Source organism: Chanodichthys erythropterus, chromosome 19, assembly GCF_024489055.1.
Source record: "Chanodichthys erythropterus isolate Z2021 chromosome 19, ASM2448905v1, whole genome shotgun sequence".
Lineage (NCBI taxonomy): Eukaryota > Metazoa > Chordata > Actinopteri > Cypriniformes > Xenocyprididae > Chanodichthys > Chanodichthys erythropterus.
In genome coordinates, this window is record NC_090239.1 from 30,486,293 (window position 1) to 30,513,105 (window position 26,813).

General features: G+C 36.4%; 1 protein-coding gene across 2 annotated transcripts in view; it reads left to right on the plus strand.

Moving 5' to 3' along the window:
* The first annotated feature begins 665 nt into the window (after nt 1-665).
* The window catches only part of ngfrb (nerve growth factor receptor b), a 46,634-nt gene continuing 20,486 nt past the window's right edge, over nt 666-26,813 (plus strand). For both annotated transcript variants that reach the window (XM_067369154.1, XM_067369156.1), the window contains exons 1-3: nt 666-967; nt 10,223-10,364; nt 22,401-22,760. In XM_067369154.1, coding sequence (XP_067225255.1) covers nt 935-967; nt 10,223-10,364; nt 22,401-22,760 — 535 coding nt within the window. In that variant the 5' untranslated portion in view covers nt 666-934. The remainder of the gene's footprint in view (nt 968-10,222; nt 10,365-22,400; nt 22,761-26,813) is intronic.

The window sequence follows — 26,813 nt, forward strand, 5'->3', positions numbered from 1 at the left end:
TCTATTGGACTCTTGTGCAATACGCATGCAGTTTTATTTTTTAACCGCTAGAGGACCTAGTGTACCTAAAACAGGGATCTACCTGAACTCTGGCAGGTCTAGTGTCCCGCGCGAGCCCTCAAGCGGAGAATTTTAGTTCTTCAGCCCTGTGTAAGAACTCACGCGCCTCCCGCTGCAGAGAGGAAGATGTTTCTTGTTACTTTGTTACAGTTTAATGTTTCATTAAAGATTAATGCGTCGTAAACTGTAAGTTCACATGATTTATGAACCACTGAAGATGCTGCTACAATCTGCTTATCTATTGTTTACCCCACAAAAGCCACACTCTTACCAGAGTGTAAGTGTTTAACTAATTTATACAACTATTTTCAGATTACTATTTTGATTAAAATAGTATAGAAGTAAATACAGAAGTAAAGTTTTTTTTAAAATCTCACTCCAACGCCAGACTAAATCGTGACTAGTTCCCACACAACATTACGAGTTTATTTTTAATGCACTGATTAATTGTGTCGATGGGATGTGGATGCGGATGGGAGGGGAAAACTCTGGACTTACATGTGAGAAAGAGACAGTGAGAGAGAGAGAGAGAGAGAGAGAGAGAGAGAGGAGGTGATTTTTTCACTCTGTTCAAAGCTGTATCATTGGACGCGAACTTGCACAGATTGCAGTTGCGTCTCATTTATGAAGAGACTCAAGACTCAACAACAAACAACAAAAGAATTCATCTGGAACAAACTGCACTCAAGACCACGATTGCTCAATAATGCAGCTCGCTTATTTGTAAAACTTAAGCGGACATGTATGAGGATCAGAGCGATTTTAGGCGTTGAGTCTATGAAGGAACTATGACGCTGAATTTATTATTTCAAAGCACATGTAAAGAGTGAATAATCTATCCGCACTACTTCATCCAGGACGCCCTTCATCCAGCATGTTCACTGTGACTGTAGTATTTCTGCTCGTGGTGAGTACAGTCTCCAACTCCAACTTTTCTTGCTGTTTTCACACTTGAGAAAGTGGAACATCATTGATATAGCAAACTATGAGTGAATTAAAAATAAGTAAATACATTTTAATATGTTTTTTGTGCCTTCTGATTGTGCTTATTGAATTAGTTTTTAAATTAATTTTCTGATTGATAATGATTGATTATTTTATAACAAAGGCATCTCAGTGGCTAAAAAGTGTCTTAATTTGCCTGAATTCACCATATATAACAGTGCACTGTAATGCTTTCATAATAACTTATATTACACTTTATAATAAGATGCATATTCTTATGAATAATAAAAACGCTATAAAACATATGATTCTATAATAATACATGTCTATTCATGCATCTTTTAAGAGTATAATGCATTACAACATGATTAGTGTCATGTTTTATAAGGCATTCAATCCTTTACATATTTAACAATGTAGAAATGTGTTTTAATGCTTTATAATTGTTTATGAAAACATTTAATACATTATGAAGCATATAATAAGGCATTATGAACACCTTTATTATATAATGCATCATACAATGAGGCTTCAAACTGTTACCTCTTTATTATACAGTATGAGGAATAACTCAGATTACCTTGTTACACCCACTTTGACAGACAGCACATTGTGTTCTTGCACTTGTCTCACTTGCTGAAATGTAGTTATTTATCAGGCTAATTGTTATTTCGTTTGTGTGGGAGGGTTGAATGTGGGGTGTATGTGTGTGCTATTGAAGCAAAAGCAGTGCCAATAATGACAAATAAGTCATCAAGTATACCACATAACTGCGGGCACATTTGTGAGCCTAACTGCTTAATGTTAATGCTCGATGTTTGTACCAATTTCCTGTCTTGTGGTCACATGTCTTGTCTTGTTTCAAAACTGAGGCTGGAGCTACACCCATCTGAGCAGCATGATGGGCGTGTGGGCAATAACTACAGTATGTTATGGCAAGAGGATGTCAGCGCGTGTCCTTCATATTAGTCATTTTTTTTCTGGTAGCTATAATTACTGTACATTTTTCTTCCATAATATAAGTATACAAACTGAACAGTGCGATTAATTAATTGAAATGAGTTCATTTCACTCAAATAATAATGAAAGTTCATTGTACTTAATAGAAAAAGGTTGCATGAACTCAAAATTTGATTGTAGTAAGCTGAACTTAATATGATCGAGTTGATGCAGATTTCTAATTCCTAGCATGCTTTGCTTCAGATTGTATAAGGAAAATAAATGTTGAAATTAAGTGTTATTTTGTGTTTTTGCACAAGATTAACATAGGGATGCATACGTTTGTGTTTAATGTTGTGTTATGCTGGGATTTACAGGGGGTTCTGCTGTTATGCTATGCCTTGTTTCCACCAAGCGCTACGGTTCAGTACAGTACAGTATGGTACGCAATTTTTGCTGTTTGCATTGTCAGAATTTTTGCCGTTTGCATTGTACCCTTTTTTTTAGGACCCTTCTGTTGGGGTACCAACACAACAGTACCAATAGTACCAGTACCAAAAGGGCGGAGCTATCTCACTGCAGAACTTTGATTGGTTGACAGAGAATCATCACTTGCGCGCGCTACAAGGGGAATGACAACACAATACAATTGCAACACAATGTGTATTTTTCGGTTGTTTTTCCTTGCAGCCTTCAGCCTTTGCTCAAACAAAGCTGCCGTATGTCCTCCATTGTTGTTTACTGTCACTTTCTTCTTCACACGAGAATGGCGTCGATCACTACTTTCTGGCATACACCACGCCCATCAAGCAAGCCGAATCAGAGTTTTCAGTGCCGAATCTTACTGTACTGTACTGAACTGAACTGTACCACTCAGTGGAAACGCGGTGGTGAAGAGTAGAGCCTGTGGTTAGGTTGAAGATGGGCTGAAAAACTATTAAGAACAAATATACTGTATGTTGTTTGATTTTTTATATATATATATATATATATATATATATATATATATATATATATATATATATATATATATATATATATATATACATATATATATATAGACTGTACATGAAAATATATAATGGCAGTCACTTAGATAATTAGAAATAGCATGTGTTATTTGCTATCTAACATTTAAAGCTGCAGTCTGCTATATTTGGCCCTCTAGTGGTTAATAAACAGAACTGCATGCGTTTTGCGGAAGAACATTGTAGCCGGAGATACTTTTCTCCATGTATGTCTATGGCGAGTCACGCAGTTACTGCGATACTCTGCGGCGGGTCCTACCAGTCCGGTCTGAAATAGTCTGAATACAAACACTTATTATAAGTGTACCATAATGATTCAGGATAAGACAAAAACACGGTTTGGAAAATGGATTCATGTTGTACATTCTCATTATATAATTTTTTAAATTTTGAACACAAAAAAAGTTACGGACAGCAGCTTTAACCAAGATCTGAATGTGATGTTTATGTAAATTAACTGTATAATTAACATTAACGGTGCCCTCGAATGAAAAATTGAATTTATCTTGGCATAGTTAAATAACAAGAGTTCAGTACATGGAAATGAAGTGAGTCTCAAACTCCATTGTTTCCTTCTTCTTATATAAATCTCATTTGTTTAAAAGACCTCCGAAGAACAGTTGTTATGTTATGCAACAGTCGGGGTGTACACCCCCAATATTTGCATGCCAGCCCATGTCCATTACACAAGGGCAGCCAGTATTAACATCTGGATCTGTGCACAGCTGAATCATCAGACTAGGTAAGCAAGCAAGAGCAATAGCGAAAAATGGCAGATGGAGCAATAATAACTGACATGATCCATGATATCATGATATTTTTAGTGATATTTGTAAATTGTCTTTCTAAATGTTTCGTTAGCATGTTGCTAATGTACTGTTAAATGTGGTTAAAGTTACCATCGTTTCTTACTGTATTCACGGAGACAAGAGCCGTCGCTATTTTCATTATTAAACACTTACAGTCTGTATAATACATAAACACAACTTCATTCTTTATAAATCTCTACAACAGTGTAGCATTAGCCGTTAGCCACGGAGCACAGCCTCAAATTCATTCAGAATCAAATTTAAAAAATATAACAGTATACAATACTCACATAATCCGACGCATGCATGACGAACACTTTGTAAAGTTCCATTTGAGGGTTATATTAGCTGTGTAAACTTTGTTTAGGCACTGTTTAAGGCAAGCGCGAGCTCCGTGGGCAGAGAGCACGAGATTTAGCAGCATAAATCGGCTCATATTTAATGATGCCCAAAAATAGGCAGTTAAAAAAATTAATAAAAAAAATCTATGGGGTATTTTGAGCTGAAACTTCACAGACACATTGAGGGGACACCTTAGACTTATATTACATCTTGTAAAAAAACGTTCGATGGCACCTTTAATGATGAATGCGGCGAGGCTGAGAACTGTGGGAGAGAAGGGAAGCAGGTGATGTGATTGTTAATGAGAGATGCCAGTGCACCACACTGGCCTTGCTCCGCTTCCATGGCTCTCGGCCCCGCCCCACTTGTCACAAAAATTTTAAGTTCTTTTAACTTCTTTTAACTGATCTCAAGACCCACAGAGAGTGTTTTCTGTGTCAGAAACTCAACATACATATTGCAAGTTGAATAGCCTATGACATGAAACATCCATTATTTTTCTGTTTGTCTTAGACATATGATTTTGCATTTTATGAAGAAAATGTGAGTGGTTCCTTTCACGTGCAAAGTTACATCTACAGTGCAAAGGTTGCTATAAAGTGGTTGCTTGCTAGCCCAACATTCTATGAGATTCTCGTCTCAAGATATGACTCAGGTCCCACCTTCAAAAATAAGTATGTGATTTATTTATTTATTTATTTTGCTCTACCAGGCAGAATCGTGAAATTTTAACCTGGTGGCGCTAGAGGTTTGAGAAAATAACTACAAATGTGGTTTGATGACATTTTAGAGCTTGCCCTGTATCATTATGCCAACTGCCAACTTTTTATGATACAATTCTAGAGGATTTACAGGCAAGGATGTGGAAAAATTAACAGATATAATAGGTGCCTTTGCACTTGAATATTCTCCAATAGACTCAAGGCTTCTGGAAAACACAGAAAATAATATAGCTTTAAAGTACAAACTAAAAGCAAGCAAGAGAGAGAGCATGAAAGAGCTCCATTAGCTCCAGTATGCTCATTAGTTAGAGTCAGCTTTGCCAGAACAGTAGATGACTTTGAAATGTTGACAAGTGCCAACAGGCTATAAGGGTTAAGAGTTAAGTGTATTCGAGCATACAAACAGCAGCTCTCAAACATCATAGCCCGTGTGACAGAATAGGAGGGAGGAACATTCTGCAGAACTGACTAATTCAGCCGCATGATATGCAAATCATGCAATTATTTGACAGTCATTCGTTGGTTATTCAGTATGTACCATATCTGTCATGACAACTTTATAAAATGGTGGTAGTTTGGAAGGGGGTTCTCAGTATAATAAAGGGATGCTTTGGCATACTTGTCTTTCCTAAGATTTGAATATATAGGATATATTTTTCTGAATTCTACATATAGCCCCTTTAAGATATTATAAACATCACCATCATGGTTTTCTGTGGAACTTTGAAACAATGTGTATTGTGAAAAGCACTATACAAATAAATTTGAATAAAAACCACTTGGAACACCGTAGAAATTACATAAGAGGATGCTTTGAATATGCTTGCATCATGGTGGTGACTTTCCATTCACATTTTTTATAGAAAAAGTTAAAAAAGACTTGTTACAGTTCACTGGAATTCGACAATCTCACAATCATGATGATTTGACACCAATGATTTGACAGTCAGCAGCCAAACGTTGGTAAATGCATTTAATTAGGACCATTCTTAGGTTTATGAGTAATGAAAATAAACATGTCCATAAATGTTAAGCTACTGATTTTTATCTGCTTAAACAAAACTGCACAAGTTACAGCAGCTTAGCCTGTCAGGCTGAATGTGACTGCAAACAGGTTCTATGACATGTGTTGTTGTTTGTGACCCTTCACACATTTCTAAAAACCTGGTAATCAATCAACCTGATAATTGCACACAAATTCTGTGTGGCCAAATCTCCAGAGTTACCCATTTGAGTCATGGGCTGAAATTTTGGGGGTTGTTGAACTTTACCTGAGTTGGAATGCTCCTGTAGGGGTGTGTTTGTGTTTTTATGTGTGTGAGGAGTTAACCCATGCCAGGGGGTAATGTGAGGGACAGGTAGAAACGAAGGGAATGTTAATTTGTGCTTTCCCAACCTCCTCTTCTTCTCACTCAGCTCTGTCACTTCTCCAGCTGACTCACAAACGCCTTGAGGGAATCATCTATTCTCTCTTTCTTTCATTCTTTATCTGTCTTTCTTCTCACTCTTTTAAACATCATTCCACACACCTGTGTTAAACGTGGTTACTCGATGCACATCACACAGTCAGCCAATCAAATATTGGCATTCATGTTGCACCTTCAGACAAAAAAACATTCAACAGCTGCTTCAAGTTATCTTCAAAGGCTTATGTTGCGTTCAATTTATGTTGGTAATATCATATTTGTGTGATGCACACATGACTGGCATGGCAATGTCAGATTTACAAGTGGGAACTACCATTTCGAGAATAATATAAGAATAATAAAATACATAAAGCATTCCTGAATTCTGTGTACATAAAACATTTTTACATAACCATTAAACTGTCTCAAAAAGTAAAATAAATGTAAGTAAATAAAAAGTAAAGTTACACTTTGAGATATAAAGTTGTCATTACAACACAAAATGTCACAACTATAAGAAATAAACTCACTATGTGAGATATAAACTTACATTTGCAAAATATTAAGTCACAATTATGAGATCCAACAATTGCAATTGGGAGATATAAAGTCACAATTATAAGAATTAAAGTTATAGTTGCAAGATTTAAAGTCACAATTGCATTTTTTTTGACTCTGAGGCAGAAACAGGCTTCCATAGAAATGAAAGCACTAATTATAGAAACGATTACCACAGAAATTTGTTCTGCTCGCATTGCATGAATGAGGCCCCTAACGAATATCCCTTTTCATTTTGCTGCACCAAAAACTATACTCATCAGTAAAAAAAAAAAAAAAAATTTCATGTCAAATTTATTTTAGCTAAAATCATTTAGGTAATTTTTAATTTTGTGAACAAAGTAGGGGTTTGAGTAACAAGAATGACTTACAGATGAAAAAGTTGCAATTGTGAGATATAAAGTGACACTGTGAGATATAAAGTTACATTTGAAAGATATTAAGACAATTATGAGAAGCAAAAATTATAACTGGGACATATAAAGTTGCAATTATGAGAATAACATTTACAATTGCAAGATGTAGTCATGTAGTCAATTAATTACTCTGAGGCAGCACTAATAAAGCACAAATTTTACAAACTATTCCACAGAAATGTGCTCTGCTCATGTTTAATGAATGAGCCTAATGAACCTTATGTGCATCCTTTGCTTTTCATTTTGCTTCACTAGTGCTAAAACCTATATTAATCAGTAGAAAAAAAGGGGGGAAAAAATCACATACATTTTATTTCAGCTAAAATAAAACATACATCATTTTGTAACAGTACAAATTTAGAGATTTCCAAGAATGACTTGCATGCATCATAAATTATTTGCTATTTTATCTTGTGAACATAAATAAAAACCTTTAGACAGAAGACATGCTTTGTAAGACAGAATACCCTGTTCAGCTGCCATTGCTAAGGCTGTACCTGTCAATCATTCAGTTAGATAGATGTTCAAAAGAAAGGCTGTTGTCGGAGAATTGAATTAAAGGATTAGTTCACTCCAGAATTCAAATTTCCTGATAATTTACTCATGTTATCCAAGATGTTTATGTCTTTTTTTTTCAGTCGAAAAGAAATTAAGGTTTTTGAGGAAAACATTCCAGGATTTTTCTCCATATAGTGGACTTCAGCGGCTACCAACAGGTTGAAGGTCCAAACTGCAGTTTCAATGCAGCTTCAAAAGATTCTACATGATCCCTTCTCTAGTGAAACGATTGGTTATTTTCTTAAAATAAAATAAAGATTAAGTACTTTTTAACCACAAATGCTCATTTTGCACTGCTCTGTGATGCGCCGTGAATTACGTAATCACGTAGGAAAGGTCACGCGTGATGTAGGCGGAAGTACCGAGCAAGTGTTTACAAAGCGAACATGCGAAAACTAAGTCAAACGGCCTTAAAAAAAAAAAAGATAAAACAACGATGTCAGACGATTTTTCTGCCCTACCGCTGTACTTTCGCCTACGTCACATGTGACCTTTCCAACGTGATTTTCGTAATGCGCGGCACATCGCAGAGCTAGTGCAAGATGAGCATTTGTGGTTAAAAAGTAAATACATTTGTTTTTTTAGAAAATGGCTGATCGTTTCGCTAGATAAGACCCTTAATTCTCAGCTGGGATCATGTACAGCCCTTTGAAGCTCCAAAAATCCTGGAATGTTTTCCTCAAAAACTATAATTTCTTTTCGACTGAAGAAAAAAAGACATAAACATCTTGGATGACATGGCACCCCCATGTCATATGTCTTTCTTTCTTCAGTAAATCTACAGTAAAATATCAATTATAATCTTATGCATACTACAGCGCAGTGATTGGATTGAATGAGCTTTTTCTCATGAATAAATGCAGAAACTGCATGTTCGACCAGCCCATACTTGGAGCCAACCAGCACTCCGGATCTTGCCGGTGGTACACGATGACGTCAGATTTTGTGACGTTGCTCCGACTTTGCTTTTCAAACCGGAAGACAGAAATCGCTCTGAAAAATGCAAAAATAACTAATTTCAGCTTTTAAATAAAATTAATGAGTACCTTTAATGTTTTCAATAATGTGCAGCCTACACATAGTCCTATCTGTTCACATCTCAAAAAATGTGTTCTAGGGTTTCATGACCCTTTAAATGTACCGTAATGATTTACTGGTAAAATGCATGTATTCCCTTTGTAAACTCTGATAGGCATCATAAGACATTATCAAGACTAAATAATGGAACAAGTCTAGCTCCATTGTTATACAAATAGTATTTTTGGCTCTAAGTCTGTGTGGGAAGTTGTTGGCTTCTGGGATTGCATCCCCTGGAGATAGACACTCTAAATACATAGGAGTGGGAAAACTCTGTACGGTTCATGTCTGTATCTACATCTGCAGACTTTTTCACAATGTTTCCCTTAGAATAATTTAATTGCTTTATTTCTTTCAAGTTGTATATCTGTAATATTATATGTTGGCTCACAATGCTGAAGCTACACTAATTTCTATCAATATGTACACAGTAGTTTTAAAAGGGACCTATTATGCAAAATTCACTTTCTAAGGTGTTTGAACACAAATGTGTGTGTAAACAACCAGCCTATAATGGTAAAAATCCACCCACGTTTTTATAATCCCCATAAATCATAAATAGTGTCTCCGAATGCATGGTTCCAGATTTCCCCCTACTCTTACGTAAGAGTAGTGAAGCCCCGCTCATGACTGGAGACGATCTGCCCTATTAGCATACATACCGCCCTGAGAGAGCCGCAGCTGTCCGCCATTTCTGTTTACTCGCTGTAGCAGCTAGAGATATACAATGTCTACGCCAAAAACTTTAAAAATGTTCTGTTATTTGAACAGAGTCTCCATAGACTCTCTGCATCTGAGGACACTGTGGTTGAATTTCTTTTTTTTTTCCTCCTGAGTTTCTCCATCAGTGTCCAATTCTGTTTCGAACAAGTAAAGGCCGAACACCACTACTGCAAATCGTCATTTTGGCTGCGTGAGATTCTCCAGCTTTGTTGTTGTTGAGCAACCGAAGCGTGAGCTGTTAAAGCTCCGCCCTCTTCTGGAAAGTGGGCTGGGAGCAGCAGCTCATTTGCATTTAAAGGGACACACACAAAAACGCAGTTTTTGCTCACACCCAAATAGGGGTAAATTTGACAAGCTCTAATAAGTTATCTGTGGGGTATTTTGAGCTGAAACTTCAAAGACACATTCTGAGGACACCAGAGAATGCATGTATCTGATGAAATGTACATTTTTATTTCTGTACTATTTGCACAAAATATCTATACTAAAGTCGCATTGAGATCTTTTCTTCCATATTGTGAGGTACATCCGAGTGTCATTTTTTGAAAATTCAACATATATATATAGATGAATCATTCACTATAAGATATGAATTTTAATTTCATGTTAACTTTAATCTTACCCTCTTTCTCTCTATAGGGGAATGTCTTGTCTACACAGGACTTGTGTCCTTCAGGGGCATTCACAGCCAGTGGAGAGTGTTGCAAACAATGCCAACCCGGGGAGGGGGTGGTGAAGCCCTGCGGAGCGACACAGACAGTTTGTGAACCTTGTCTTGACAGTGAGTATCCACAGAGATGTTGGCCGCAGTGTTGCTAAAATGAAGCAGCTGCCTTATTTAAAATGCCATTTCCTGTGCCGAACTCTCACTTGAGGGGAGTCAGAGGGCTTTTGAGCTGTGAATGGTAATTAGTAGTTAAAGGGGAAATGCTTTTAGGAAATGAGACTTGACAAAACATTGTCTGGAGTGCTTAGAGACCAATCTGGGTGTTTTCAGCCACTCATGACTCTGAGTGATATTAATTAAGGCAAAATCCAGTGGTACATTGCATTTGCTGCACTGGCAGGGTCACAGAGCAGAGTGTTTGTACCAAGGTTTGGGAGTTAGAGTTTTTTTTATTTACGTTGGCTGGTCCTGAGCCAAGTCCTGGTTCAGAGCCTGCCAGAATCCCACCACTTCCAAAATGATCTCCCACACGTCTGCTTGCATGACCCAGCTGAATAAGACAAGATAGGAGGAGAGAGATGAATGGAAATAGAGAACGAGTAGCCAGAAATGTGACCAAAAATGGTCATCCTTTAGTGCGTATTTTTGTAGAGTTTCATGCCTCCTTAAATACAAAAAAAAACAAAACAATATATATATATATATATATATATATATATATATATATAAATATATATATATATATATATATACTGTATATATATATATATATATATGAAGACTTCAGATGCAAAAGCCTCTAAGTGCCATTTGAAATTTTCTTCTAAAATTAGAGTTTTTAACAAGCTCATATGTTTATGTTCAGTAATTTCACTTTAATGTTCATTAATAGGTCCTTTTCATTGCCATTAAAGTGAAATAACTGAACATAAACATACAAGCTTGATAAAAATGCTAATTTTAGAAGAAAATTTCAGATGGCACTTAGAGGCTTTTGCATCTGAACTCTCTCTCTCTCTCTCTCTCTCTCTCTCTCTCTCTCTCTATATATATATATATATATATATATATATATATATACTTTAAATGCAATATTGAATAACACACTAGTTAAATTTATAATCAAATATGGTAACACTTTAGTTTAGGGTCAAATTTTAGTTGCTTATTACCTAATCCTACCTAATACCTAAACTTAACAACTATCCAACTATTAATAAGCAGTAATTAGGAGTTTATTGAGGCAAAAAATCATAGTTAATAGTAAGAACTGGACCCTAAAGTGTGACCTCAAATACTTTACATGTACTTTAAGGTAAAACGTTTAATTTTACATTATTACAAAGTGAACTTTTTAAACGTGTTTTTTTTTTTTTTTTTTTTTTTTTTACTGAAAGTGTTTATGCTTATAATATTTTTTGTAAATGTTGAAAATGTATTCAATTTGGAAAAAAAAGCTCTCAGACATTCTGAATATTTCGATTAAAGTGCTTTTGGAGAAATAATGGCAGACACAAATGAAATTAGACAATTGTTGACCTACATTAAGACATAACCATGATCTGATTAACTCAGATCATGGTCTGAGAACATGTTGAGAGATCCCTTCTGAAACTCTAGAGACACATGATTGAGATTACTGGGGTCTTTTTCTTCGGAGAAAATTGAATAAGTCGGAGACTACAGCAAAATCTCTGTTTGCTATTTGCTATTTCATTTGTGATTTCTTTCCTATGGGATATTATCGTATAAATGGTTTGTTCGACATATTATCACATTGACAGATAACTGAACCTACACTTGAGTTCTGTCCATACTTTTTTGTTAATATTTAGTAGCCTTGGGTGAAGGTCAGGGAAAGGCATGTCCAAGAAGACCCCTCGACATAAGACCCACCAACCTCCTGTCATTCATCACAACCCTAAACATTCTTCCTTTAGTAATTTTCATCTATTTGTCAGGCCTTCCCTAAGGGCCTGTGCTGGGATCTGTGATCCTCATCCATCAACTTTAACTATTACATGCTGAAAACTCCAAACGGTTCTTTTCACAGCCTCATAAGTCACCTAATGCTACTTGACAGTACTTCAGCAATAATGTGTTGACACGTAAAAGTAGCATTCGGGATGGTACTGGAATGAAAACAGATGTTTAAGAAATGATAATTTAAGTTAACCGGCTCATTTTAATTCCTAACACATAAGTACTGTGTAATGTGAAAGTACCAGGTGTGTTTATTCACCAATCACGTCTCCATTTGACCTTCTCAGAAAAAAAAGGTTCAGCATTGAGAATCCTGCCCAGCCCAGCAACATTGGCTCAGCCAATGGTGTGAGTCTGGCTCGATGCATTACAGCACAATAACAATATATTTATAGGTGTTTTTTGAAGGGTTTTGGCCCCACCCAGTTACCTTCCACTTAAAATTACTGACTGTAGCCCGCAGGGAGATTTAGAAGTTTACCATCATCTGCCTTCTGTTTACTTGAAGTTGTCACTACATTCTCCGATTACTGGTAGAAGACTCCATAAGACTCTAGCTTCATATTTAGCAGACTTTTGTTCTTCATTCAGTGCTTAATGCTGGTACTCTGAAACAGCGTCATGGCTTAGGTTAATAAGATAAAGACATTTATGATTGAAGTATAGTTTGGGTTCACTTGAGAAAAAGATATGTGCTTAATTGTATTTAATGTATACTTGTAGAATTCTTAAAGTCCCCCTGCAGTCAATAATTTTATTTTTAAAACTCATCTTTGATAATCACAATGACATATTTAAATGCTTTTTTTTCCTGTGAAAATAAATTCTTCATGCCTTAAAATAGCTTGCCCCACAGCCATCTTTAGAATTTTGAACTTCCGTGTTTGTAGTAGCTCTGTATAGTTCTATGGCATCGCTGTCGAAGAGTAATTGTAAAGTTAAAGAAAGATATTGTGAGCACTGTAATGTTCAAAGCAAATGTCATTACAAATGTCTGGATTTTAAAACCTTCATGCTGTGGAAATACAAACCGGAAGACCCTGTTGAGTTCTGGGTAACTCATATATATTAGGACACATTAGGAGGATCGCGTTGCCTTTCTGCTAGTGAGTTTAAGGCAGTGTTTTGATCTTCTGTCGTGATAGTAAAAAATGTCACCATTGTAGGTCATTCATGCTGCAGTTGAAATAGAAACTCACATCATGGCTCAGGGATAAAACTGGACAATGTAATATGTTTTTTTGCCTTTTGACAAAGGGAAGTGTTTTTTTTTTACGCTTTGGAGAATACCAAATGTTTCTGTTTACAATGTGTTTTTGCAGCAATGAGCAATGTAGCCAATCACAGACATGTTTGCTGATCTCTTGAACGCAATGGCCAATCAGGGGTGTTTAATATAGTCAGAATCCACTCACTGCTAAAAACACCGTATTTGTTCAGAGTTCTGCACGCTCACAAATCCCCTCAATAACAAAGTGTAGACAAAGTCTACAATTTATTAAAAATTAATTTTACAGTGTAGACAACTTAATTTATTACAACAGAACTTTGTGAGATTGCAAACTGAGATGAGTGATTGTAAATGGAGCAGTCTTTGTGCACTTTATAGGCTAAAAATAATCCATTCAGAATTTGAATGAAAGTCGACACATAACGGTTATTTCTGTCATGACAACTCTCTGACATTTTGGCATGGTAATGACAACCTGGTCTCATAGGAGAGACGTACCCGTGGGCACGTTTTCGCGAGACACAAAATTACGTACCGATGCGTACTGTACGTCTCACTGCAGTTTCCAACAGAAACTAACGCTAGAGGCCGGTAAAACGTCAATAAGCTTTTTTGCTCGTTTTCACACGATCGTTTTCGATGACGGCTGGGGTCAGATTATGGATTCATAAAGACTCGTTTTCACATCTCCTCGCGCAATATTATGTTCCGACTTCAAACTCTATGCGTTTCGCTTTTTTTGGCCATAACCAAGCTTACTCGGTAGCTTAGCTGCCTGGGTACGAATCCCGTGAAAAGCCACTGACGGCAAAAAAAGAGAGCTCAAAGAGAGATCTAAACGAGCTGAAAAACAGTACGATCGCGGACGCTTTTTACATCACGTTTGCTTTTGTTAACACTATCGGGTAGGTTTAGGCATAGTGTTGGTGAGAAGTTATTTTAAAACGCAATGGAGCACAAATGTCAAATCAAGAACCTCTGTGATTCGTCTAAAAAGCAACGTCATATATACAATGGGTACGGAAAGTATTCAGACCCTCTTAAATGTTTCACTCTTTGTTATATTGCAGCCATTTGCTAAAATCATTTAAGTTTTTTTTCCTCATTAATGTACACACAGCACCCCATATTGATAGAAAAACACAGAATTGTTTACATTTTTACAGATTTATTAAAAAAGAAAAACTGAAATATCGCATGGTCCTAAGTATTCAGACCCTTTGCTCAGTATTTATTAGAAGCACCCTTTTGATCGAATACAGCCATGAGTCTTTTTGGGAAAGATGCAACAAGTTTTTCACACCTGGATTTGGGGATCCTCTGCCATTCCTTCTGGCAAATCCTCTCCAGTTCTGTCAGGTTGGATGGTAAACGTTGGTGGACAGCCATTTTTAGGTCTCTCCAGAGATGCTCAATTGGGTTTAAGTCAGGGCTCTGGCTGGGTCATTCAAGAACAGTCACAGAGTTGTTGTGAAGCCACTCCTTCATTATTTTAGCTGTGTGCTTAGGGTCATTGTCTTGTTGGAAGCTAAACCTTTGGCCCAGTCTGAGGTCCTGAGCACTCTGGAGATATCCCTGTACTTGGCCACATTCATCTTTCCCTCGATTGCAACCAGTCTTCCTGTCCCTGCAGCTGAAAAACACCCCCACAACATGATGCTGCCACCACCATGCTTCACTGTTGGGACTGTATTGGACAGGTGATGAGCAGTGCCTGGTTTTCTCCACACATACCGCTTAGAATTAAGGCCAAAAAGTTTTTGGTCTCATCAGACCAGAGAATCTTATTTCTCACCATCTTAGCAAACTCCACGCGGGCTTTCATGTGTCTTGCGCTGAGGAGAGGCTTCCGTCGGGCCACTGCCATAAAGCCCCGACTGGTGGAGGACTGCAGTGATGGTTGACTTTCTACAACTTTTTCCCATCTCCCGACTGCATCACTGGAGCTCAGCCACAGTGATCTTTGGGTTCTTCTTTACCTCTCCCACCAAGGCTCTTCTCCCCCGATAGCTCAGTTTGGCCGGACGGGAGGAATGGCAGAGGATCCCCAAATCCAGGTGTGAAAAACTTGTTGCATCTTTCCCAAAGAGACTCATGGGAGTCTGTATTAGATCAAAAGGGTGCTTCTAATAAATACTGAGCAAAGGGTCTGAATACTTAGGACCATGCGATATTTCAGTTTTTCTTTTTTAATAAATCTCTAAAAATGTCAACAATTCTGTTTTTCTATCAATATGGGGTGCTGTGTGTACATTAATGAGGGAAAAAAATGAACTTAAACGATTTTAGCAAATGGCTGCAATATAACAAAGAGTTAAAAAATTAAGGGGGTCTGAATACTTTCCGTACCCACTGTACGTACCGTATTCACCGTATTATCTGCTCCAGCAAAAAAAGAAAAAGGAACACGCTTGAGGTGCCACTCAGTTGACATTTTGCATCGAAACTGCAGCGATATGTACTTATTGGTACGTATTTCGCGACTCACGAGTCATGAGAACAGGTTGGGTAATGAGTATAGCAATGTTAATGTGTTTGTTCTTGGCAAAATAGATCTGTTACACTGCTGCTGCAGAGCAAGTACAGAACTTGCCACATACACACGACATGCTGCTATGAGCAAGCAAGACATGCTGCTGCTGTACAAGCAAACATGGTTCACCCCCGCAGCAGATTTACAGGTGGAGCTTGGGAAGGTGAAGGGTTTCTGAAAGCGATCTGCAAACTGCTACAGTAAACAATAGGCAAGAATTTGAATGTTGAGCAGCAAGCTTATTGGCTATCAATACAGCAGAAACCATTCAGCTGTGCACTATAGAGAATTATGTAATTGCAAACAGATTGGGTTGAGGACATACGAACCTGCACAATCTAGTGTTTCATGACAGAACTTTTTATTGATATGATTAGCCTTTGGCTTGACTGTTATTGAAAATCTAATAATGTGTTGTCACACAGCTGTCCTCTAAAAATCAGCATCCCAAGAACCTTAATTTTTCTAATTTAATGTAGAAAAATATGTATTGTATATATCTATTGTGAGTAGGGGACATAGCACACCTCCATTTAAGGAGAATATTCCTTTGGGCTTACAGAGTAGTAAAAGCGACCACTTGAGTAACGGGGTTAGTTACTGGGCTATTATTGGATTCCAAAAAAAGAGGCATTAACGGATTAAGGCTGAGTTCGGCATTTACCGCTTTTCCCAGTGTGTCAGATACATTGGACAAAAAGGTTAACAATCAAGGGCTTGACCTGAACATATGTACACAATCTGCTGCTGCTTGTCTACACCGATTACAAGTATCATTCTTGTCCAGAAGAAAATTAGATAACTTGTCAGGTGCCTGGTGCAAATTGATGAAGAGTGTACCTGATTTAAGATATATTGCCCATTGGTCATCCGAAATGAGAGTGAAAAGCTCACGTTTTTGAGACTATCTTTAGTACACTGCAGTTTTAAGGAGAAAAAACTTTCCCACAGGGGGTCTTTAAAAAGTATATTTTAAAAAACTTGCAGAAAATATATTACTGAAATCTAGAGCACACTTTTATGACTATATTTCATAACACACTTGAGTACACTTTTAAGGTGCACTTTGTAATAATCTTTTTCATGCTTTAAAGAAGTACACTTTTTTTGATGTGTTGACTAACATATTAAAAAAGCACATCTAAAGTACTTCATTATAAATGTAACTCTAGTATGTTATTCAATATTATATTAAAAGTTAATTTATTTAAAATTTACTAAATTGCATCTTGATCATTATAAATGTGTAATTATAAATATATTTAAATACATGACATGACAAATTTCAATAGAAATTTCATTAAAGTATATACTTACCATCACTTGCTTATTTGGCAGTACACTTTAACTATATTTCAAAGACAACAGAATTATGAAATTAGATAAACTTAAGTAAATAAAAAAAATCACTATACGTTCACCTAATTGCATTAAATTCAGTGTGCACTTAAGTACACTGTGTGCAGAATTATTAGGCAAGTTGATTTTCTGATCATATTTTTTTTCCAAGCACATTTTACCAATTCCAATCCACATCAATCTTAATAACTACTATTAATATTGTTTTTAATCATTTATAAGTGATATATAATTGTTCATGAAGGCTGGAAATGAAAAATGCCCTATATTCAGGTGTGCAGAATTATTAGGCAGGTTTTCTTTTACAGATAAAATGAGCCAAAAAAAGAGATTTAACTCAGACGCAATAGGACGCAATACTAATGTAATACTAGAAATTGCAAAGTTAAAGCATGACCATTGGACAGTGAAATGCTCATTGGGTCAGCGGGGTCATACAAAAACAGCTGGAGAAGAAAAGACACGTTAACTGCAAAATAATTAAGAATTAAGGTGAAGAATTAAGTGTGAAACCATCAGGAACCCTTTAGTCTCCAGCGCCACCATTTCCCAGTACTGAAACCTACCTGGAGTCTTCAGAAGTGTGAGGTGTCAGGATCTCAGAGACTTAGGTTAGGTGAAGAATCCTAAAAAATGACCCGCTCTTAATAAGAATCACAAGCTGAAGTGTTATAAAATACATGAAGACTGGGTTTTTATAGGCCTTATAGACAGACAGCTTGAGAGTGACTCCTGAAGGACCAGCACCACATCCTCTTGTACCACTGTTTGAAGAATTTATCTTCCAGAATCTGGCAGTAAGTTTTGGAAGATCATTTAGTCCATCTCTGCAAGATGGACATTTCAGGATAAGAGATGGACTAAAAGTGAACTCCCACACCTCCTATATACCACCTCCCACACCAATTATATATCACTTATAAATGATACAATATTAATAGTAGTTATTAAGATTGATGTGGATTGGAATTGGTAAAATGTGCTTGGAAAAAAAATATGATCAGAAAATCAACTTGCCTAATAATTCTGCACACAGTGTATATATATATTTTTAAATATCTTATTTCCATAATAAGCATAAAGGTCAGATCAGTATAGGTGCAATATTAAAATTGTAGATGGAAGCTAACTATATATATATATATATATATATATATATATATATATATATATATATATATATATATATATATATATATATATATATATATATATATATATATATATATATATAGTTGGAATACACATTAAATGTTAAACTATGACTTTGCTTGTACCACATCTGAGTAACAGACCAGACTTTCTTGCAATGAATGAAGCTATTGTTTCTATTCACTGAAAGTTCTGAACAGTAAATGGCAAGATGATGCATTAACAAATCCATTTTGCGAAGCTGATCCAAAATCCAAAAGAAGCTGCATGCATAATACTATAATAGGTTATAGTAATAATCAGCAGTTTTAAATGAAGAATAGATGTCATATCTCAGGACATGTCATTGTTCAACCAATATATCAGATAATATTTGTCCATTTTGAGATTACTGGCACTGGTCGATAACTCAATTTGAGTTATTTCAAGTTTTCATTATATCTCCAAAAACCACCAACTTTATTCATGCAAATTTCACATTATAAGTTTTTCAAATGTTTGATTTTTTGATTTTGATTAAGTATTGTGTAAAAATCTGCAGTTTTGCACTGAAAAATTGTGCAAAAAATGACCTGTCTTAATTAAAAATATTATTTAACATCACTGAATTACTCTGAATACATTACTGTAGGTTATGCTAACAAAATTCATGGTTATAGATCAGGCAGAAATAGCAATTTCATGATTTCTGTCATTAAATTATTTATATTTTGGTTTTAAATTGGCATTTTGCCACCCTGCTCTTTAAATATCTGTATCGCATCAGCCATTAATAACCTGTATCAGTTGACCACTACTTCAAACATGTCTTCAGTGTCATATCGGCTCAAGACATGAGTATTATCACCTGCAATTGTTTGAGACCATAGTTCCCTAGCAGTTTATACAGTGCATTACTGTGCGGTCAGAATAGGTTTCCTTTTCTGGAAATTAATATACAGAAGCCACTGACAGAACGTTACCTCAGCACTTTGTAGTACTAATGTTGACTGACACATAGACTTACATGACTGTACTGATAAGAACACCCCCCACACATCGGTTGTCTGTCATAATGCATAGACATTCATTATTGATAGCTAGCATTATGCTAATGGATCTCAGAGGGCAGGGATCAGGAGAAGAGTACACTCAGAAGGAGAAAGGCTGAGTGGACGGGATTTCATGTGCAGGAAATGCACAGATTACCCATCATGTTCTCCTAAATAAAGCCCCAATAACTGGCCCCCAGAAGCCAGCAAATTACCCCCTTATCATTAGAGCCATTAGCAGTTCAAACACACAGGGGAACCCATAATGTGCAACTCTATTTGTCCAGCACAAAGACACAATAACATTTCATCCACTTTGATTATAGATCTAAGGATAACTATGGCATTAGTGTGTTATCTTCTTTGCCACTGTCTGGCCCCTGCTTCTATGGATATCCTGCCAGTGGCATATACTGAAACACTTGGTATGGTATGGGATCATACAGTGTGCCTTAAAGAGGGGGTTGCACACACACACACACACACACACACACACACACACACGGACAAAATAGCTTCCTGAATAATTTAGTGATAGCTAGACCTCTATACTCTAATATATCTGAATAGGATGGATGATAGGAATACAACACCATAAGCATGCAGTATTTCTCTGGAAATATTAACATCATAATTTTTTCTCTTAGCCAATTGATTCTAGATATCTATGAGAATACATGTATATGTCTTCCTTTTATCCTTTATCCTTTTTTTGTAAAACTCTAAAATCTCTCTCTCTCTCTCTCTCTCTCTCTCTCTCTCTCTCTATATATATATATATATATATATATATATATATATATATATATATATATAAAACAGTTTAAAACAGTCTAAAACAGTTCGATAAAGGACCCATTCTCTCTAAACCTCTCCTTTCAGGGAGTCTACTCTGCTCTGATTGGTCAGATGCCCCAGTCTGTTGTGATTCCGCTTGCAAAGTGTGCAATTTCATCTCCGGAGCACTGATACACAGTATTACGAACAGTTACGATGGCATCGGTTTTACCATATAAATTCGAGTCCACATACTAATCCTTTGGAAGTGCAAGCAAAGTGTAGCCTACACATCTTCCTGACATGTTGACAACACAAACCAAACTCCTCCAAGCCACAACTACAACTACAGTGATTTGATCTGTACATTCATGAACAGCTACATAAGTTAATATATGAAAGTTAATATTCGATAGAATGGTGCCATATGGTATTTTAGAAATTATATTCAGAAATCATATTTTTCTTCCACAGCCCCAAACTGGTAGACCCATAACTGCCATAGACATTGGAGGTCCACCATTATTCAGAATACTGGTCAACAAAATCAGTCCTAAAGAGCCGCTATCCTGCAGAGTTTAGCTCCAACCCTGAAAAGAAAACTCACTTGCCTGTAGCCTTAGTAATCCTGAAGACATTGATTAGCTTGTTCAGGTGTGTTTGATTAGAGTTGGTGCTAAACTCTGCAGGACAGCGGCTTTCCAGGACTGACATCGCCTACCATAAGCCAAACCTTAAAGCAAAACATTATTTTAACCCAGCAGTTGTTTCAAAAAAATTATTTGAATAGATTACTGTGTAAATTCTGGAGTAACACTTTAATACAATAGTCCACTATAGACATTCCACTAAGTAACTTTGCAGCTACATGTCAACTAGCTGTCATTAGAGTATTAGTAGACTTTCTGCTTTTATCTGCTAATGCTTTATTTTGATGGACCCCCAACAGACAATCTACTGACTATAAGTAACTTTGCAATTACATGTAAACTTACTCTACTAACCCTAACCATAACTCTAACCTAACAGTCTAATAATACTCTAATCGAGTTAGTTAACATGCAGTTTGGTGGGTAACACATTACAAGTAACTTGAATTACGTAATTAGACTTTTTTCAAGTAACTAGTAAAGTAACGCATTACATTTAAATTTACAACAAATTATCTGAGTTACTTTTTCAAATGTGTAATGCAAGTTACTTTGTTTTCCCATGTATTGACTGACAGCTCTCCTGTGCCCAGGTTGAGAGAAATCGAGAGTAAGTCCATAGTATTTTGTGTGAATATGATGGTTATTGTAGTTCTAGACTAAATGTGAGCATTTACTAATCTCACTTGCACAGTTTTTCAAAACAAAATTTCCTCAAAATAAATAAAAATGGTGAAATGCAATCACCATGCAGACTATTAACCTGCTATAATTAAATATATTGAATTAAAATAAATATACTTTATGTATTTTTCTCAGTTTATTAACCAATGTATTTGCTGCTGACCTTCGATGATCCAATTCAACCATACTAATAAGCAAAAATTTTGAAAAACATCACATTTGTGATCAGCCTGAAGCTTATTCATTTCACTCTTGGTGTGAAAGTGCTTTTACATTTGCCAAAAATAGAAATCTTTTGTTGTTATTAAAAAACAAACAAGCAAGCCCAGCCCAGGTGAGAATAAAAAGTAACTAAGTAACCCAATTAGTAACTTTTTTTTAGCAATATTGCGCAATATTGTAATGCATTACTTTTAAAAGTAACTTTCCCCAACACTGTTGACGTGTAGTTGCAAAGTTCCTTATAGTTAGTAGAATATCTTCAGTAGACTATCGAAAAAAAGTGTAACTAATTCTGGTGGCATAGTTTGTATATTAATCACACATTATATTTGACCTTTGCAAGGTTAAAAAAAAGTGTTAACAAAAAATTGAGAAACATTTTGAACCATGAGGTCAAGAAAAAAATTTGATTTCAGAAAGATGGAACTATTATCTATGGTTTTACTTTTAGTTAGAGATAAAACCCCTCGAATGCACAACTGCAAACTTTGTATGAGTGAGATGTCTCATTTCTTCTTTTGTCTTCAGGTGAGACGTTCTCTGAGAACTTCAGCCACACGGAGAAGTGCCAGCCGTGCACACCATGTTCCAAACTCATGCGCATGCTGACGCCCTGCACTGATGCCAACGATGCAGTGTGTGTCTGCGACTACGGGTATTTCTTCAGCACAGTGGCAGGGCGCTGCGAGGCCTGCACGGTGTGTCCTCTGGGCCAGGGTGTGCTGATACGCTGTAATTATGACCGTGACACAGTGTGTGAGAAGTGCCAGGATGAAACGTTTTCAGATCAGGAGACCTCTTTCGACCCCTGCCTGCCCTGCACACAGTGCGAACTGCCCGAGATGGAGTTGGAAAGCTGCACTTCTGTCAGTGATGCTATCTGCCAAGGTAAGAGAATGGAGAATCAAAATCAAATAAAAACTGTAAATAGATGGGTTACCATGAAACAATGTGACAAATAGTTTTCTGTTACTCACCATCTTGCTTGTTTTTATAATCACTGGCCAAAAAATTACCCCATGCATGTGTTGGCCCGTGACGGCTCTGTTCTCTGGAGATGACAGTTAAAGACAAGTTGATTATGATGACTAGCTTTTTACATTTACCAATGCAAAAGCGACCACTTGTTTCTAGGGTATTGACATTTTTTGTGTTGCTGTGGGGTTGCTAAGGCATCGTTAGATGGTCAGTAATTTGATAGATAAATGAATGGATAAATTGCGTGTAGATGGAGTATGTCTACAAATACATACAGTGCTATGAAAAAGTGCTTGCCCCCTTGCTGATTTTTTAATTGTTTGCATGTTTATCACACTTTAATGTATCAGATCATCAAACAAATTTAAATATGAATCAAAGATAACACAAGTAAACACAACATGCAGTTTTTAAATTAAAGTTTTTATTATGAAGGGAAAACAAAATCCAAACCCACATGGCCCTGTGTGAAAAAGTGTTTGCCCCCCGCTGTTAAAACATAACTGTGGTTTATCACACCTGAGTTCAGTTTCTCTAGCCACACCCAGGCCTGATTACTGCCAAACCTGTTCGCAATCAAGAAATCACTTAAATAGGACCTGCCTGACAAAATGAAGTAGACCAAAAGATCCTCAAAAGCTACACATCATGTTGAGATCCAAAGAAATTCAGGAACAAATGAGAAAGAAAGTAATTGAGATCTATCAGTCTGGAAAAGGTTACAAAGCCATTTCTAAAGCTTTGGGACTCAAGCGAAAAACAGTGAGAGCCATTATCCACAAATGGAACAATGGAACAGTGGTGAACCTTCCCAGGAGTGGCCGGCCGACCAAAATTACCCCAAGAGCGCAATCCAAGAGGTCACAAAAGACCCCACAACAACATCCAAAGAACTGCAGGCCTCACTTGGCTCAGTTAAGGTCAGTGTTCATGACTTCACTATATAAGAAAGGGACTGGGCAAAAATGGCCTGCATGACAGAGTTCCAAGACGAAGACCGCTGCTGAGCAAAAAGAACAAAGGCTCATCTCAGTTTTGCCAGAAAACATCTTGATAATCCCCAAGACGTTTGGGAAAATACTCTGTGGACTGACAAGACAAAAGAGAACATCATACCAACAGTAAAATATGGTGGTGGTAGTGTGATGGTCTGGGGCTGTTTTGCTGCTTCACAACCTGGAAGACTTGCTGTGATAAATGGAACCATGAATTCCGCTGTCAATGTCCGGCCATCTGTTTGTGACCTCAAGCGGAAGTGAACTTGGGTTCTGCAGCAGGACAATGATACAAAACACACCAGCAGGTCCACCTCTGAATGGCTGAAGAAAAACAAAATGAAGACTTTGGAGTGGCCTAGTCAACGTCCTGACCTCAATCCTATTGAGATGCTGTTGCATGACCTTAAAAAGGTGGTTCATGCTCGAAAACCCTCTAATGTGGCTGAATTACAACAATTCTGCAAAGACGAGTGGGCCAAAATTCATCCACAGCGCTGTAACAGACTCATTACAAGTTATCACAAACGCTTGATTGCAGTTGTTGCTGCTAAGGGTGGCCCAACCAGTTATTAGGTTTAGGGGGCAAGCACTTTTTCACATAGGGCCATGTGGGTTTGGATTTTGTTTTCCCTTCATAATAAAAACCTTCATTTAAACTGCATGTTGTGTTTACTTATGTTATTTTCAATTCATATTTAAATTTGTTTGATGATCTGAAACATTAAAGTGTGACAAATATGCAAAAACAAAACAAAAAAAATCAGGAAGAGGGCAAGCTCTTTTTCACACCACTGTAAGTAATATGATTGAAACCAAGAAAGCCAAAAACACTTCAACCTTTGTGATTGCCCAACTCACTGAACTTTTTAACGTCAGATTTTTTTGTTGTAGCCAGAAGCCTAATATTTGTCATCTTATTGCTGAGCTGAACTTAGCTGTGAATAAAATTAAAACAGTATCTTGAACTAAGAATCACATTCAAAGATCTGGTCATCATTACAGGCTTTGTTTTTGGTCTGGCCACTAACATGGTTTCAGAAGTGGATCAGAGAAAGAGGCTTTACATGGCCCAAGTTCTGCCATTAACAGAAACCATACTAAGTGGAGTAGGGTACATAAATGGATTTTCAATGTACTTTCTTAATGTATTCTTAATATGGCATTAAACACACAATGAACAGAACTGTGCAAAAGTCTACGTCAGCACTGTGCAAAAGGTATGTTAGTATATTCACATCCCTAAAAAGGTTTTAAGCCAGTTATTTATATATTTTGCTGTAGTGTGTCAGTAGGGAATATCAGTTCACATTTCCAAACATTCATTTTGCCATTAAATTTAATAATCCAGTGATATTTTTGAATACACAAGGAGTCTGACAGCTGGTGCTCCACACGAAGATCTGCTCTCACCTTCATCGAATCTGTCTGTGATTACATGAAGAAACAGATGAAACTGAGACAAACTAAATCTTTTGCACAGTAGGGTATATGAGGTCATTTTGAGCATTTTGTGCAGCATTTTGATTCAGTAGAAAGGTGTCTTAAAGGGATAGTTCACCCAAAAATGAAAATTTGATGTTTTATCTGCTTACCCAAAGGGCATCCAAGATGTAGGTGACTTTGTTTCTTCAGTAGAACACAAATGATGATTTTTAACTAAACGATCGGTTTGTGGGAGAAACCGAACAGTATTTATATAACTTTTTACCTCTAATACACCACTATGTCCAACTGCCTTGAGTTGTTGAAAGTCTGCAGTGACCATTTTTCCCCTGATGATTTTACATACCCCGGAGAGAATCACGACGGCTTAAACATTCAGCTGTGCCTGCAGTTGGACATAGTGGTGTATTAGAAGTAAAAAATTATATAAATACTGTTCGATTTCTCGCACAAACAGAATGTTTCATGTCTTAGGACATCAAATTTTTACTCTCATATATTTTGTTACCATTGCCATGCAGTATACGACTGACAGACTGCAATGGTTGAAAAGTTAAAATATATGATATAAAATATATAAAAGTTAAAAATCATCATTTGTGTTCTACTGAAGAAACAAAATCACCTACATCTTGGATGCCCTAGGGGTAAGCAGATAAACGTCAAATTTTCATTTTTGGGTGAACTATCCCTTTAAAACTGTTTTAAAGCAGCTAATAATTCAGACTGGCTCAAATGCATGCATTGAAATTGCTTGTACCAAATGAACAACAGTCATGAAAATCGCTAGCTAAGAATAAATACTAGCATCAAGTGATAATTGGGGCAGCTAGACCACATACAGGCTGAGTTGTTTTACAAATGGAGTACAAGTGATATTAACTTATATTAAGCATAAGGTTTTTTTATGATTATGTGCATTTACTGTTATTTCTTTTTAAGCGCTTCCCTAATTGAGTTCTCAGTTATGTTTCATTGAATTATCAGCTTTATCAACTGTTTTAGGTGTTTCTCCTAAATTATTTATATCTTGGTATAATATAATATATTTTTTATATTTATATATATATTTTTTTAATATATTTTTTTCAAAATATATGTTTGTTATATTTTGATATTTATCCACAAACTAAAGTATGAACAATAAACAATATAACAATAGTGGTTCAGTTAATAAAATTTCTAAATTTCTAACTTCTTTATTTTTCTGGATTTTACTTACTTTGACAAGTAAGTGTTTTGAACAAAGATTATTAATACCATTGTCAATAGCTAATCGGCAAACATTAAATACAATGTGGTTTGGATCAGTCTACATGTATCTGCCGAGACATGTGTGTATAACTGTGTGCCTGATGTTTATCTTTCAATGATCAACATGAGATTTGCTTTGACCCCGTCTGACCTCTTTTTGAGGTCTTAACATGAAGGTGAGAGGTCATAGGTCATGGGTGGCTACTGATTTCAGTTTGACTTGGGATATAAACATGGAAATTGACACCAAATAAAACATGGTGTTCAT